Genomic DNA, 17,701 nt, shown 5'->3' with positions numbered 1-17,701 from the left:
TCTTGGGCACAAAACATTCAGCCAGTAAAAAAAGAAAACCTGTAGTATATATATTGTATTTATCTATCTATATCTATAAATACAGTACATATATTTATATATTTGAAGCAGCCCTAGAGGTCGATCGTGGATCAAATCGATCCACCATCAAACAGCATATATTTTATGCTGTTTTTTTCCCCCTCAGTGCAAAACTTACATTTTACAGTTATATTCTCCATCTGTAAATGTTAGAAAGTCATGCAAATGTATCCATTTTGCTGCTAATCTTCATATTCACTATATATACATATACAGTGCCGGCCCGTGGGGTTGTGGGGCCCTAGGCAAGATCATGAAAACTGGCCCCACTGGAGTAAAAAAACTCTCATAACAATTTTATGAAGGAAGAAAAAGCACATGATACGACAATTTCAATATTTAAGTTTGTAAATGTGTATTAAGTGTAGCATTCAAAAATGAAAAAAATATTTACATGAAACTCAAATAAATGAAATAAAATGTATGAATTGTACATAAATTATATATATATATATATATATATATATATATATATATATATATATATATAAATTATATATATTAAAAAAATTTGGCTATAGATTGCTCAATATTTAAGTTTATAAAAGTGTAACATTCAACGTGAAAAAACACTAAGAAACTAAGAGATTTCAGCATAGCCCATAGTACATAAAAGACAGAAAGCACACATAAAAAATAAAGCATATAAAATAAAGCATAAATTAAAGGTGTTTTTGTAAATGCATAAGATACAGTTACAATTATGCATAATGACTAGAAATGCAGTAGGCTACTACATTTTAACTTTTAACTGATGATCACAATAATAAAAATGTTTTGTATTATTTATAAATGTTATGGTGGTTTAAATATTAATTTGGAAAGAGGGAGAAACCTGTTTTTAGGGAGAATGGGTTAGGACTGCATGATAATAATGAAACTGATAATCACGATTATTTTGCTCAAAATTATAATAGTGATTATTAATGACCATTATTCTCAGTTGAGAAATTGCAGAAAAAGAGACAGTTAACATAAATTAATTGCATAATTAGCCTATCAAAAGGGGTAAAACGGCCATTTTGAGGTCTGAGATGGTCCACCTTAAAAAAACTTTACGATAACAAATTTAAAAAAACTACGATAACTTCATCAGAGGGTAAAAATCTATACAAAATGCATGGGTAGATAATTCTTAACACGCTGAATGTGGCCCAATTTTTCCATGTCTGTCTGCGATCATGGGCATTGTTACATTTATTATTAAAACTAATAATACAGCAATAAATAACGCACTAATTATAGAAGTCAGAAGAACACACCTTTACTTTGAGCTTGTCTTTATTCCTCAACCATTCTCCTCTTCCTTTTTTCAGCTCCAGAAAGATGGCGTTTGGATGCCATTTCTACCACAATTTAACATCTATTCTTATTTCAATTAACTAAAATTAGCATTGCTGTATGACTACGACTCTGACGAGACTTCATGACGTTATGACAGACAAGAGGCAATCCAAATATGTGAAGATATTACAGAGATTATAATATTTGGTATTTTATTTTTGACAGCACATTTTCTGTCATGCAAAATGCCTCATATAGGCCTAAGAAATTAAGCATTACTAAAGAGTAAGAGCGCAAAAAAAAAAAAAAAAAAAAAAATTGTCTCTTGTTTCTAAAACATGAGCATTTTGGAGAGAAGTGTGGTGGAATCCGTGTGTGTGAATACTGGGATAATTACGGTACTCGAGGACTCCCACTATATCTCGGGCGGTATTATGCAAATTAGCGTGTGACGAGCTACTGTGTATTTCTTTGTGAACTGTATCATGATTAGTCAGGTCCATGCAATGCGTCGTGCACAAACTGCGGAAGTCAAGATGCTCGCACCCGAATTTTCAATAATATAATTAATTAAGGTATTATAATATATAGTATTCGTGAGGTTCAGGGGCCCCCTCTGGCAAGGCGGGGCCCTAGGCGACCGCCTATGTCGCCTAATGGACGGGCCGGCTCTCTCTCTATATATATGTATATATAGAGAGAGAGGGAGAGAGAGAGAGAGAGAGAGAGAGAGAGAGAGAGAGAGAGAGAGAGAGAGAGATCTATATTGTCTAATTTATCATTGGAGCCTTATTTAAGTTGATTTTCTGTATACTGTGTATTTATTTTTGGACTAATAATGGTTAATAAAGTCCAATAATGGTATGAGAGAGTGTCAGTGGTAATATCATTGTGTTCCTATTGGTCAGTGTTAGAGGATCTGTGTAACAGCTGAGGCTTAGCCTGACAGTTAGCCTGCCCTGGACCAGGCTAGTTTCCCAGCATAAGTTGCCAGGGTAACTGAGTTTGAACTATTTTAAGTTTGCTTTATGAAAGAGTCACGAACGCCGTCGATAGGATAGCTGGTCGATAGGAATTACGTTTGTGAAATCTAACGTGGCACGGTGTTCGTGGCTCGATTAGTCGAGACTGTTTTCCAAGATGGCTCCTGCATGTCAACGCGTAATGTACTGTCTTTATAAAGTATCTTCTTATTAAACTGTCTGTACACTTACAAAGTTCTCAATGCTTCGGTTTGTATGTAAGGACCCTCATTATGTTACCGTGTTAGTGTGAGGCTATTTTGAGCCTTGTTAGTGGTATTAACTAGCGATTTATTTTTACTTACTCTGTGCCCCATATACTACTGTTATGAGTTAATCTGTTTTTAAAGATAAAACTCGAAACATTCGATTTTCATGAAAACGCATCGCAGGGAACGATCGACTCGGTAACCATGTGTTAATTACCCCTAGGTTCATTTTTCACTGGATTTGTCCTTTAATAAAAATAGTTTCTACAGAGGTATGCTGTTTTGATAGCCCCTGGTTTAATAAAAATAGTTTCTACAGAGGTATGCTGTTTTGATAGCCCCTGGTTTAATAAAAAAATACAGTTTATAAAGGGGTATGCTGTTTTGATAGCCCCTTGTTTAATAAAAAATACAGTTTCTACAGGGGTATGCTGTTTTGATAGCCCCTGGTTTAATAAAAAAATACAGTTTATAAAGGGGTATGCTGTTTTGATAGCCCCTTGTTTAATAAAAAATACAGTTTCTACAGGGGTATGCTGTTTTGATAGCCCCTGGTTTAATAAAAATACAGTTTATAAAGGGGTATGCTGTTTTGATAGCCCCTGGTTTAATAAAAAATACAGTTTATAAAGGGGTATGCTGTTTTGATAGCCCCTGTTTCGATAGGTCTTGCTTCATAGAAAATGAAGTGTTGGGGTATCCTTTTTTGTTAGTTTTCACACTTACCAGCATACCCCTTCATAACCTATTTCTGTGTATCTTACTAAAAGAAAATAAATTATAAAAACATTCATTGTTTATAGACTGGTTGAAAAATATTGTAATACAAATTTCAAATAGGTACATATTGTACAATATGTACAATATAGAACTTTTCAACAGTTTGAGGCAAACATTATGCATTTAACACACACTTTTTACACTTGAAATGCTCTGAGGCAAGGGTTGCAGGGGTACACTCCTTGTGCGTCCATCTTGAGCATGTCACACTGCACCTTTAAAGACAAAATTTAAAAAATTCACTTTAGAAGTGCAATATATAATCAATGAAGCATTGAAGAATTGTTACAAACTTTTTCAGCTGTACTAGCAGTAAGAAGAAATACATTTCTTCTTACTGCTACAAGAGCCTTAAATAGCCATAGTTAAGACTATTGTAATGTAAATTTTTTCAAGGATGCCTGTATTGCCTGCTTTAGTGAAAGCAGTTAGGAATGTCAGATTGCTGATTACTGACTACAGAAGAGTGGACTGTCCCAGAATACACCATGACATCTTACAAGGCCATACCAGTCCTGAGAACATTTTATCTAATGTTCATGTGGGCTAGATTGGGGGGCGGATATGAGTGGGGGAGAAGAGTCATACAAAATGCTTTGCGTTCTGCTCTGCTTGTTAACAAGCTGCAATAAATTCATAAAAAGACCAAAGGATTTTGTTGCCATCCCTTATGAAGAAAATGTCACAAAGACGTTATATCTTGCTAGCCCAGAAAATGCATTAAAGACATCGTTAATATAGTCCAAGTGACTACAGTGTCTCAATCTTAAGTTTATAAAGCGACAGGAATACTTTTTGTGCGCAAAAAAAACAAAAATAACGACTTTATTCCACTATTCATTTCCTTCTCTCTGGGCCTCGAGTTTTTTCACATAGTGTTTTAGCGCAGCGCGTCTGTGTTGCACGTCACCACGTAGGCTCACTATTGGCCGACGCTGGTCATGTGTGTGATGCGTGTGACATACAACACAGAAGCGCTGCGCTATTACACTACGTGAAAAAAGTATTCTTGTCGCTTTATAAACTTAAGATTGAGCCACTGTAGTCACTTGGACTATATTAACGATGTCTTTAATGCATTTTCTGGGCCAGCAAGTTATAACGTCTTTAGAAGCCTATGGAGATCTTCCACACCATCTTAAATGAAAAACAAAAATAGTGCAACACAAGCAATGTTAATTTAAAGACATTTGCTGCAAGACTTTAGCACAATTTATCCCGAATATAGTCTCTTGTCAAAGGACAAGTCAGACATGGATAATTAATGGATACCTTTGCATTCCAGAAGAGTGGCTGCAATTTTGACTCTTGCGGCTGAGACCTCCTCTGTGTCTGTTTGAGCAACGCAGATACTTCTACCTTGGAGAATGAGCTCTGCAAATTACAAAGAGTCAGTGTAGGTGTAAAGTAACACACATTCACCCCAATTACATATATCAATAATATCCATACCATCAAAATTAAGACTCCACAACTAGAGCCGTCCTGCTGCAGATTGTGTTTTGCCGTTTGGATCGTCCACAGGCCTTCACTGACATTTATTGCCTTCCAAAAATTTCTGTTATTGTACAAGTGATTAGTTCAGAAACATATTCAAATACATAAGTCTACAAACACAGTAAGAAAGGCTTGTTTTACATCACCTCCAATTCCGAAGAATTTTTCTCTGGTACATATTTTCATTACCGAGGGGGTCTATCACAAGGAGGGATTTTTCATCCATTTTGACAATCTGTTGAAATTTTAAAAAAATGTATTAGTTAATCCTAAAACAATCCCTAAAGATTTTATAGACACACCAAAAACTACCAATAAAGTTTGTGGTAAATACAGAATCAAGAAAAGTACCACTAAAATCCAGTGACCTCCAACGTTTACAGGACAAATCCAAGTTGAGGCTGTGGGTAACTTCATCTAAAAATAGAAGAGAGCACTTAAAATCCAAAGTTCCAACATGCATGTGTATAAGGTTACATAGTCTGTAATAAAACCATATTACCTTTTGAACAACTCTGAAATGGCCACGATGAAAGACAGAGGACCCAAGTACAGCGTCCAACCAATGCACAGGTATCTGTAACAGTATTGGTCTGTTAAAATCCAGTATTTCTAACAACAGAATGAAAACACAGATAAGGAGTGAAATTTCATTTATTGCCTTGGCTAATTTCATAATGCAGTGCAGGTATGCATCAATGATCTGTATAAACAAAAAAAGTTGTTAGTAATTTAATTTTATACAGCACTGAAACATTAAACTTGTATATCACATGGATGTACTTTCACCTCATCTGAAAGCCAGCCGTGTCCCGATAGTGTTCTAAAAGAGGTATCATACATTTTGTATGGTCCCACGACCGCTTCCACTTGTCCTGTATCTTTAGAAGACCGAAGTATTTGGACTGCAACACAGAACATTTCAAATTAGTCTTGTTAATATTTAAATGAAAAAATACCATTTACATTTTCAACAAAGAACACATGCAACCATGACCAGGAACGGGTCATGGGAGAAACATGCAACTTGATGACCAACCGGTCTAAACCAACGACCAACAGGTCGGAACTAACTTATGAGTTTCTATTGCACCTTGTTCTTGAGCACTACTCCAAACAGGTACCAGAGAACTGGTATGAGCTGGGACCTGAGAGCTGGCTTGAGCTGGGACCTTAGACCTGGCTTGAGCTGGGACCTTAGACCTGGCTTGAGCTGGGACCTGAGAGCTGGCTGGGGCTGGGACCTGAGAGCTGGTTGGGGCTGGGACCTGAGAGGTGGCTTGAGCTGGGACCTGAGAGCTGGCTTGAGCTGGGACCTTAGACCTGGCTTGAGCTGGGACCTGAGAGCTGGCTTGAGCTGGGACCTGAGAGCTGGTTGGGGCTGGGACCTGAGAGCTGGCTTGAGCTGGGACCTGAGAGCTGGCACTACTTTTTTTATAAGGTTTCAGGTGACTGATGTTATATTTTGTTTTAAGACAGACACCCTGTGGTGTTTGTAAAGTTGCTGTCTTTCCTGAAATCTCCTTAATTGTGTAGGTTCCAGTGTAGTCTGCTTCCATTCGCCCTCCTTTCCTGCTTCTCTTTCTCATGTTCAGTAAGAGTACTTCATCTCCCTCTTTAAACTCCACATTTCTGTACTTTTTCTGAACTCTTTTTGCAAATGCCTCTGTCATTTTTTTTGTGACCGTGCAATATTCTCCTCAACCTTTTCTCGTGCTCTCTTGCATTCTCTGACTGTCCCTGAGAAATTCACTGCAGTCTTCAGGGAGTATTATTGTTGAAAGCTACAACAAAATAGATAATGACTTGTACATTTCATAGTATAGACTTTTACACTAAATTAATCTACAATAAAATATTAAACATGTTTCCAATAAAGCTGAGCTTCATGGGCAATATATCTGCATTTATATATTACTACTGCATCTAATGGATATATGTGGGATCTGGGAGTTACAGGAAAATATATTTTGGTTGGGGTATTCAGAAAACCTGAGCAAGGTAAAAGAGGAGCAGTGGCACCTTTTGGGGTAATATGCTATGCAACCTCAAATCATACTGGTTTATAGGGCTGTCACTTTTGTGAAAAAATTCTGTTCAATTTTTGAGACATAAGTGTTCAATGAATCGATTGTAAAATCAATTTTCCATGTCTAAAGACGTTTCCATTTTAAACGCCAAATATGGGCAAATCCACAGACAACTAACAGGCATTAGGACGAACGTAAAGACGGCGCTTGAGACGCGCACAAGTCAGCAATATTCCTGATGATTTATTGGCGTGAAGTTTCGTGCACAATGACAAACAGGAGTGCAACATTCTCGAAAAACAGTAAGCAGAGTGGACTACCATAACATTAATGAAAAACGTTACTACAGTCTTCAACATGGCTGTGTTTACGATTAGAAATGTCAAACAAATTTTGCCTACGTAGGCGATTGTAGCCCGAATCTGTATCTGTATGCATGAGACTGTCTGAATACCGGCAGAATTCACACTTTTGTAGTAAAAAGAGAAACATTATGCAGAAGTATAATTTGCTGTTATTTGTGTTTGTCAGAGCCTGCAGTTGCTGTGTGACGCGCGTTCGCTGCGGGCGTATCGTGACAAGCTGGACGCGCTCCGAGAAAAGACCGTTAAAATCGATTCCCTATTTTCATTTTCAAAACTTGTGTTGGTTGGTCTGATCGATTGTGCAATCGATTTTCGAACGTAAAGTGACAGCCCTACTGGTTTAAGCTATATTATCTAAGCCTATCTTTTAAAATGTTTGGTCACTTGATGCTTGGCCCTAACAGAAAGCCATTTTCAAGAAAAAGACAGAAAAAAAAACCTACCGGCAGTTCAACAGGCACTTCTGATGGAAATCTAGCTTCTCGCCCATACATTAAAAGAAATGGTGAGAATTTTGTTGTGGTGTGTATTTTGGATCTCAGCGAAAAAAGACTTGCATCTAGGTACTGGTCCCAGTCATCTTGCTGATCATTAACAAGCTTTTTAAGTGCCCTAGAAAAATAATTTTTAGAATTATTTCTAAATGAATGTATTTCAAGACAGAAACTACCAACTTTTAATACACTCTGGTAATAATGATCAGAAGAGCTACCAAATAAACAAAACCTTGAAAATAAATGCAAGAATAATGAATGCTTACCGTTTGATGTTATCATTGGTTTTCTCATCAAGCCCATTTGTTTGGGGATGGTAAGCAGCCGTAACACTCCTCTCAATAGAGAGCAGCTCACAAAGTGTGCTGTTGATCTAAAATTAAAAAAAAAAAAAAATCAGAACATTATTTTCATTTGGTTTATAGTACTTCTGTCAAATATTTCAAACAATAAATCTGTATTTGTTGAGCACCAAATCACAAATGACATCATCAGAACAAAATGCATAAAGTGAAGCTTACTTGATTGACAAACTCCCGTCCTTGGTCTGACAGTATGCACTTAGGGCAGCCATGTCTATAAATGACTGTACAAAGGTTTTTGGCTACTTCCAATGCAGACTTTGTCTTTTGAGGAAAGGCCTCCACCCACTTGGAAAAATAGTCAGTGACTGTCAATATATACTGATACCCAGTAGATGTTTTTTGGAGTGGACCAGTGAGATCAATGCCGATGAGCTCCCAAACAGCAGATACCTATTAGTGATTTGAATGCATAATAGATTAAATAAAATAATGCTTAGCATTGTTAAAATCTAGTCGATTACAAAAGATGGTGACCTTGATGCAGTCCAGAGTTTTAAAGCCCATCTTTCAATTTAATTGTATAACTTAATTTATACAGAATCTTGTATGAAAATGTCAATTTAAAAAGACATACATAAGAATACATGTTTTACAACACCCACAGGCAGAAATGAAGGAAAAAGTGTACCTATTATAAGCTAGGCTCCCAAAAACCGCCCTTTTCCCAGAGAACGCGTCATATGGCGTAACGACAGGCAAACATAGGCGCTGCTGTCCTGGTTCTCAGTGTGGGTTTACGTAGTCTGAGAGGTGGTAACAGAAAAGAGAGCTTGTCGTTATCGTTATAGTTGAGTAGGTTTGAGTTGTCACAATGGTGAATTCTTGTGTTTGTTTTGGATGCAACAACTCCAACTTGTCTGGCCATCGGGTCCACCGATTTCCAAACAAGAAACACAAAGATTTCCATGCTTGGATACGTTTCGTCCAGGCAAAGAGAAGCAATTTCGCTGCCTCCTCGGTGACAAGACACACGGTGGTATGTGAAAAACACTTCACACCGGACAGCTACAACCAAGGAGATCTTATGGAATTTTGCAATTCAATAGGCGTCGACCTCCCTACAGCACACACTCTCCACTGCTGATGGCATAGCCTCACATCTACCACACAAGCACCTGTTAAACAAAATGTGCTAAGATAAACTCACTCTCCTTCCCTCCTTGTAGCTCTAGTGGTTGGTGTAAGACCTTGTAAGAAACGACATGTAGACTACTTATTTCCTAAAGCTTAGGTAAATATGCACTGTGAAAGACACACCCCCTCCATTTATGCACAGTATAGGCTGTCAATTAGATGCATTTATCTGCATGCCTTACACCCAGTATCCCTCCACGTGACAATAAAAGATCCTTGAAACAATGACTATATTTACATGAACAGCATATTCCCATCCTAACCGGAACACTAACTGCTTTCATACACGTACTCCACAGTACATGCGAGCTCATATAATGTCCGTCGGAAATACTAGGAGGGGAGTAGTATAACAGCCGGCTAAGTTCGGAATTCCAGCTGGCCGGTTATGTTGTTCAGATATACGGTCCAAACACTTGACATCTGCAGAAGCAGAACATGCGGACACCTAGGTCTGAAAGCAGCTACTGATTAAAAATCAGCTAGCAATTTCTACAAAATTTCACGATAAATTATGTTGTGCAGAAATGCAAAGCATTTCCATCCCTGTCCAGACTAGCTGACCGTCACAGATGTAAGCTATAGCCTACATCCTACAGCATTCATTTAAAATCTGGGATCTAAATTAAACATTTTAAGACACATGTTGCTGGCATAGATGGGGACAATCTACATGGATGCTTGAAAAACAACAAAGTTGACAGCAATATTGCTAAATATGATTTATTAAAGATACTGCAATGTGATAAACATGGAGACAACGTTAGCCACAATTAGCTATAGCCTGTGGTCACTCACCAAGACACCTGCCCAATTCTCCACCGATTCTCCTCACACCACAACTCTATCTCTCTCCTCTGTCCATTTACCCTTCCCCTTAACTCTGCCTGACCCCTCTCGAGTCTCGCCTAGGCGGCTCATAATTTTACGGCAATGGCCCATCGTAAGAGTTGACATTAACCCCTACTGCAACCTCTTCACTGTCTGACTCCATTACGAAGAGATGAGATTTACCGGCCGTTGCGTCACGTCCGATCAGAGCGTTTTTGACAGCGGAAGTAATTTTACTCACAATTTCTTTAAAAAAACTTTTTTAATGCACATTTATGATTAATTTCTTAACGCAAATCGAGTTCCTACACTATTTATCTACACGTTCATTCACAGGGATCTTCAACTTGAAAGATGGGCTTTAACTGCATTCAGGGGTGGTCCCACCCGTTGACATTGGTCACATTCAGATATCTTGAAAAAAAAAAAAGTTCAAATTACAAACAGTAAGTTTCACATAGCTATTAATATGTAGATATAGACGTATAAAAATACAAATTTTGGCTTATGGATGAACAGATAAACTACATACCCATTTGTCAATGTCCACTGTCATGCCATACCATACCAGTAGAACCGTGAACACATGGCAGCTCGTGTTTTTAAGGTTCCTGTATGTCCTCCAATAGGTGAGGCATGAAATTCTTTAAATAAATTCATAGCCTCCTCCTTTGTCTTTATGACTCTTCTGTGACTGCCAAAGAGTAGTTCTCCATCTTTAAGGAATATTGACATAACCAATAATAAATAATACAAAATATGAACACGTGCATATTCCTGTCAGTATTATAGACGTATTTTGATGGTAAATACTGACCGTGAATCCTGAGTTTCGAGGAGTATTTCCTTAGGCTTTGCTTCTGCACTTTATTTAGCTCTGCAGGGTATGAACCCTTTAAAAGGTAATTGAAAATTTCCTCCCACTTATTTTCCATGGTTAAACTACAGTTAGCAGAAAAATAAGCATTAATCATTTAAAAGCAAAACATTAGTCGATGTGCTTAATCTCGGTCAGATGGCGCCAAACGCTAGAACCTCGAGTTAACACCAGATTTAACGTTTTAACACAACATTACGCGACTTTACGACTCCACTTGCTAAAAATAATATATTGAAAACGTCTGTCAACATTTCTTGTAATTGTACAAGGCATGTAATTAGGTAATGTGTATATAATATGCGATATAATACACCAACACTTACCGCTTCTTCTTCTTCTTCTTCTTCTTCTTCTTCTTCTATTCCTTTCCGGCAGACTAGGCACTTCTAGTGCATTGCTGCCTCCCACTGGTGATAAAGATAATCTACATTAAAGCTCCCCCTAGCCTATATTTTCCAATACATGCCAGTGGCCTTTAGGAAGTGAAATAATTCCAATGCTCTTTCTATTTGATTAGGACCGTCACTCATCAGAGTTTTAACAGAGAATAAATCAACTCCCAGAACGTTTAAACCAATGATTAACAATCTCCTTTCTTCAGCATATCTCGGACAGAACATGATGACATGCTTGACAGACTCCTGTACTCCACAGGCTCCACACTTGCCGTCCATGTGCTTTCCCACCAGAAACAGCCCATTTGCCAATCCACAATGACCCAGTCTTAGTCGGGCCAACTTAATCTGATCCATCCGAGGCAGGATAATTAAATTCCCAGGGTTGACTAATGGTTTTATGTCATAGAACTTTCTCCCACTAATGTCTTTACTCCACTCGTGCTGCCATTGTTGTGTCAGTCTTTCATTAATGATGCTGCGACACTCCAGTCTGTCAAATGGCACCTCCACCTCCACATTTCCCCTAACTAAACTTGCCCTAGCAGCCTCATCAGCAGCCTCATTCCCCTCAACCCCCACATGTGCTGGAACCCACAAGAAAACCACACTACACCCCCGCCTCTCTAATCTATAAACACTTGTTAAGATCTCCCCGACTAAATCTAACCTAGCCCCTCCTCTTTCTCCCCCTATCGCCATCAAGCCAGATAGCGAGTCAGAACAAATGATGGCTTTCTCCACCCCACCTTCTTCCACCCACCTCAGAGCCCATATGATTGCTACAAGTTCAGCTGTAAAGATTGAAAGACCATCAGGCAATCTATGACACTGTCTAACATGGAAATGCGGAACATATAATCCAAAGCCCACTTTCTTACTCTCAGGGTCTCTAGATCCATCTGTATAAATATCTATGTAGCTATTCCATAAATTCCTAAGATGCTCCTGTACATAGGAAGCAACATTTCCTACACTTCCTTCCTTTATTGCATTTTTAATAGATATATCTACATCAGCCTCAGGCAATAACCAATGAGGGATAGATGGCCAATAGACAGAAGGCACCATTTTCCTTTCATTAAGCTTAAGCTCCTCTGCATATGTCTTAACAGAATGTAAAACACTAAATCTATTAAGTCTACTCTCACCCTTCCTAAACTCCCAACACTCTGCTAACAAAGAAAATGAAGGAAGAGCTGACCCAGAGCTTTTAATTTTAACGAAATAATTTAATGCCAATTTTGCACGTCGCAGCCTCAGCGGAACTTCCCCTGCTTCCACCAGCAGCGACAGAATCGGCGTTGTCCGGAATGCCCCAGTACATATCCTCAAAGCCCTAGATTGAACCACATCTAACTTACTAAGTGTGGACCTAGCTGCTGATCCATATGCAAGACACCCATAATCAAAAACCGATCTTATCATAGCTTTATAAATCATCAGCATAAGATTCCTGTCTGCACCCCAAGAGCATCCCACCAAACACCTCAAAATATTAATAACCTTTCCACATTTACTCACCATTCTACATACATGTTCTTTATATGTTAACTTTTCATCTACCCAGACCCCAAGAAACTTGAAGACCCTAACTCTTTCAAGAGATTCCCCATACAACTTAAGACCTAGACTTACTATATTCCTCTTCCTGCCAAAAACCATATACTTTGTTTTTGTCAATGATAGCCTAAAGCCCCACTTATCACTCCAAGCCTGCACCTTATTCAAAGCACACTGCATTTGTTTAAATAAATACCCAGTATTACGGCCTCTTTTCCACAATGCCCCATCATCTGCAAACAAAGATCGTTGAAATCCACTTCCTACCTCATCAAACATATTATTAACCATTATATTGAACAGGACTGGACTGATTACACTACCCTGCGGAGTCCCATTATCTACAAACACAGATTCTGAAAATCTCCCACCTACTCTAACCTGAATACACCGTAACCTCAGAAAGTCCTTAATCCAATTAATCATTCTACCCCGAATCCCTGCATCATACAACTTAATGATAACTCCTTCTTTCCACAGCATATCATATGCCTTCTCGATGTCAAAAAACACCCCTACCACCACCTCTTTATTTGCAAGGGCTTTCTTGATATCATCATCCAACACTAAAATTGAATCCATAGTACCACGACCAAGTCTGAAACCATTCTGATATGTAGAGAAAAAACCTTTCTTTTCTAATCTATATACCAACCTATCAGTAACCATCCTTTCCATAATCTTACAGATAACAGCTGTAAGAGCAATTGGTCTATATGATCCAGGGCTTTCAGCTTCCTTACCGGGTTTTAAAATCGGCACAATCACTGCATGTTTCCATTCAGCTGGAATTGATCCTTCCTCCCACACAGTATTAATCAATGCCAATACCTCCTCCAATGCAAAGTCATCCATATGCTGAAAGATCTCATATCCCAATCCATCTCTCCCAGGAGTAGTGTGCCTCCCTCGTCTTATTGACCTTCTTAATTCATGTAAAGAAAAGAACAAATTAATTACATCACTATTGTCATTATTTTTGTTAAGTTTATGCCCTTCCTGCTCAAGCATTAGCTCCCTCCTAATCAAACCATCACTACCAACATTCTTATCACTGTGCACTTGCTGGAAACTCCTAACCAACAGATCAGCCTTATCCTCGTTACTAACCACTTCTCTACACCCTTCTACCAAAACAGGAATAGAAAAACCTCTATTAATTCCCGCCATACGATGAATCATATTCCAAACCTGTTTAACAGTAGTCTCAGAACCAAGAGTGCCACAGAACTTCTGCCAACTCTCTCTCTTCGCACACTTTATAACCTTCCTAGCCTCAGCTCGCCGTTGCTTATATTCAACAACAAGGCTCTCAACAGGACATCTGCGAAGCTGATTCCACCACGGCACTGACTTCCTCTCTTTCCTCTCTCCCTTCATTCTAATGGCTTTTTGTGCTGCTTTCCTCACAACTCCACAAAAGGAAATACTCCATTCATCAGTACTACCTTGGCTATTTACATCTCCTAAACTTCCTACCAACTGATCTCTAAATTTATCCCAATCTGCTTTTAGAAAATTAAACCCTCTCTCCACTCTCTCCTTCTCCACCTGCAAAGCACTGCCAAATTCACTAAAAATAGGGAAATGATCACTCCCTAAGGTGTTAAGATCCATAGGATAACCACTTCCCACACCTAGCAAGTTCACCTGATGCAAATGTTAAATCAATACATGACAAACTCCCACTATTCACCTGAATCCTAGTTGGTCTTCCATCATTTAATACCACCAAATTGTTTTTATCTATAAAATCTTCTATTAAAACCCCATTTCCATCTCTGATTCTGCTGCCCCAAATAGGATTGTGAGCATTAAAATCTCCTGTCCACACTACTGGAGGTCTCACCTGATCCATTATATTATCTAACTTATCCATTTCTAACCGAAGACAAGGATTATAAAAATTCACCAATGAAAACCTACCTGCTGTACTCCATACCTCAATTGCTAAACATTCAAGCCCTGATATTATATTAACTTGCTTATATTGAACACCTTTTTTAACAAATATTGCACAACCCCCTCCAGTCGAATTTCCGTCTTTACGTAAACAAATAAAACCTGGCATCACAAAATCTAAAGATGGTTTTAACCATGTCTCCTGAATACATATTAACTGCGGTTTATTTTTTAAACCATCCACAAACTTTTTTAAAATCCTGTCCATTAGCTATCAAACTCCTGGAATTCCACTGCAGGATACAAAACATTAATAAACTAACTATCAATTTCACCATCGTCATCATCTTCCATTTGACCTCCATTATTCTTACCCCTTCTGTCTCTTTAGAACACATATCTATAGAGGGCAGCTGGCTCAACCTCTACAACCCCAAGACTCCTCTCCGCAGCCTTCACCACACTTCTAACAACGTCTGAATTGTTCTTAGTCTGCTTCATGTCACACATCACATCCACAATGAAAGCCAGGAATTTCATCTTACTCACCACCACTGAATCTTCTGTTACATAAGCTACCGCCGGAGGGCATTCCTCTTCTCTTCTCCTTGAATCACTCACCTTACTACATGTTGCAATCTTTTTAACAGCCTCAGCATAAGACACCCCTTTGTTAATCTCCCTAAACTGCTGCACCCTCATAGCCTGCTTATATTGTTCACATTCACGATTTCCAGCTATGTGCCCTCCACCACATGAACCACACTTTACCACCTTCTCCTTACACTCAGAGAACTCATGCTCACCTCCACATTTTCCACATCTTCGATCTCCTCTACAAGCAGCCGCAATATGTCCATACCTCTGACATTTAAAGCACCTCAAAGGTGGCCTTCTATATGGATGCACTTTAAATGACAAACACCCTAGGAACACTCGTTCTGGCAGGGCTCTTTCCTGAAAAGATAACACCACAGTTAATGATTCCCGCTTAGCTCCATCAAGAAAAACTTTACACTTACCGCTTGTAATCTTAGGTATGCTGAAATGATGGTTTAAATTTAACGCATGCGCAATTCCACAAATTTCACTGCTGCGCATGCGCTTTAACCGAAGGTATCCCATTCTGATGGGTATGGTGTTCCGTCAGAACACCGGGCCTGAATAAGACTGATTTCTTCAAATAATGGGGCTTGTTTTTCCTTAAAAATGTAGATAAAATTCCATTGATTACTTTATAATAAGACGATGGACCTCTCACCTATGACATCAGCTGATGTGCATACTGTGATCATTACCTCTAATTAGAGAATGCAATCTTCTTTCAAAATAAAATGCCACACAACAAATAATAATAATTAAAACAAATAATAACAAAAAAATTATTTATAATCTGGTGTAACAACATATCCCTGCTACACTTGTTCTGACAGAGGAACTGATGACTGATGACATCGACCCGTCTTCAGATCGCTGAGTTTCCACACATTCAGAATGTTTTATTGCGTTTTATTACAGAATGATTGCGTTAATGCGTAGGCTAAGTTAAACAATTAATGTAAATTTATGTAGGCTAATCATATTAAAAATGTGTGTATTCGTGTTGATATATACATACATACGTGTGTGTGTAGATGTATGTAAAATGTGAATGTATAGGCTATTACATCCTAAGAAAGATTGATATTCATTGATTTTTAGATGCAACCCCAACTCCAAACGGTCTTGGCAGCAGATCAAGACAAAATATAAAAATATAATTCAAAGTGGTGAGTATTTACCGGTGTTTGGTGTTTTAAGCCCCCAACAGCAGCGAGGGGATGGGTAGGTTTAAGGTTGAGGGTAGGGTTAGCTGCCTCTAAGGAGCCATTGGGGGCTTAAAACACCATCAAGCGTATTTACCACAACCTTTTATTATTTTTGTGAACATTTAATCACAAACACTTGTTTGCAGCAAACAGAAAAAAGTATGAAATAAGGAAAACTGGGGGAGGGCCACCTCCTCAAGATTACACTGTGGCGGAGAAGTTGGGGCTGAGTAACAATAAGGCGGGGACGATTATGGATTGCAAGTGCTATACAGTCTGACCCTGGTGCTGGCTCCTCTAAGCAAGTGACACTGGGTATGTGTGTGCAATGCATTACTAATGTTTTAAAAAAGTTAAATATGGCTGACTCTGTTCTGCAGTAGAGGGAAATACAGTGTCCCTGTTGAAGCCAGCACACATGCACACAGTCTCCTGCACAGAGGTCAGTATGCAGCAGACAGAACACAATGAACATAACCTTTTTTTTTAACAGTTATGCTTTACATTGGCCTTTCATTTATTAGGGTGAACCAAATGATGAAGACACTCTGTCTGTGTGTTCTGAGACAGTTGCTGAGGTGAATGCACTGGGCTTTTTATTATGGCACACATTTGAATGTCATAATTAAGTGACTGGCCCTTACACATCTCTTTTATTGTAGGATTTTTCACAACCTGCCCCAGAAACTGAAGCCTCTACCTCAAAGGGCTACAGAAGGAATGTGAACAAGGTAATGCTTTAAACCATTGACATAAATTACAGTCAGTCCTATGTTTGTAGAAAGTCATGGCACTTTTTGTGATTTGATCAACCTCCAGAAAACGTGTAATGATTGTTTGTGGTGGAATTGTTTCAGGTGGAAACAGACTCAGTCAGGGCCCTTTACAAAAGGAGTCTAGAACTAGACTGTTCACTGAAGGAGCTGGACTGTGAGCTGAGGAGGCTCCAAATTAAAAAATTAAATTGGAGATCAAACAGCTGGAAAAAACAGATCTCAGTATGTGAACTTTTTTTAACCAAGTAACTGTCACAGTTCATCGATCCGTGTGTTCATTTTGTG

General features: G+C 38.6%; 1 protein-coding gene across 2 annotated transcripts; it reads right to left on the bottom strand.

Annotated features, from left to right (window-relative positions):
- Positions 1–2,163: 2,163 nt before the first annotated feature.
- On the bottom strand, positions 2,164–11,425 carry LOC311090062 (sentrin-specific protease-like). Of its 2 annotated transcripts, XM_084125159.1 has the most exons (14): positions 11,296–11,425; positions 10,910–11,034; positions 10,625–10,808; positions 8,284–8,517; positions 8,029–8,135; positions 7,712–7,880; positions 5,663–5,778; positions 5,535–5,576; positions 5,376–5,450; positions 5,225–5,290; positions 5,020–5,108; positions 4,829–4,934; positions 4,649–4,750; positions 2,164–3,591 (listed from the first exon to the last, which is right to left on the bottom strand). In XM_084125159.1, the coding sequence occupies exons 7-14, from the start codon at positions 5,714–5,716 to the stop codon at positions 3,514–3,516; spliced, it is 612 nt and encodes a 203-aa protein (XP_083981285.1). In that variant the 5' UTR covers positions 5,717–5,778; positions 7,712–7,880; positions 8,029–8,135; positions 8,284–8,517; positions 10,625–10,808; positions 10,910–11,034; positions 11,296–11,425; the 3' UTR covers positions 2,164–3,513. The 2 variants fall into 2 exon arrangements, with proteins under 2 accessions (XP_083981285.1, XP_083981286.1); XM_084125160.1 differs by lacking the exons at positions 8,284–8,517; positions 10,625–10,808; positions 10,910–11,034; positions 11,296–11,425 and having other exon boundaries at positions 8,029–8,271.
- Between the last annotated feature and the right edge of the window lie 6,276 nt (positions 11,426–17,701).

Source organism: Abramis brama, assembly GCF_963993115.1.
Source record: "Abramis brama genome assembly, chromosome: 9".
Lineage (NCBI taxonomy): Eukaryota > Metazoa > Chordata > Actinopteri > Cypriniformes > Leuciscidae > Abramis > Abramis brama.
Note: the sequence above shows the minus strand (reverse complement) of the source record. Positions and strands in the feature narration are given on the sequence as shown.

What these genes read in the sequence shown, in the direction of transcription:
- LOC311090062 (XM_084125159.1), bottom strand. Translation starts at nt 5,716, where the DNA reads ATGTATGATACCTCTTTTAGAACACTATCGGGACACGGCTGGCTTTCA. An exon ending in ATTTCAGAGTTGTTCAAAAG is followed by an intron (nt 5,291 to 5,375) that starts GTAATATGGTTT and finishes TTCTATTTTTAG; the next exon opens with ATGAAGTTACCCACAGCCTC. An exon ending in AAAATTCTTCGGAATTGGAG is followed by an intron (nt 4,935 to 5,019) that starts GTGATGTAAAAC and finishes GTACAATAACAG; the next exon opens with AAATTTTTGGAAGGCAATAA.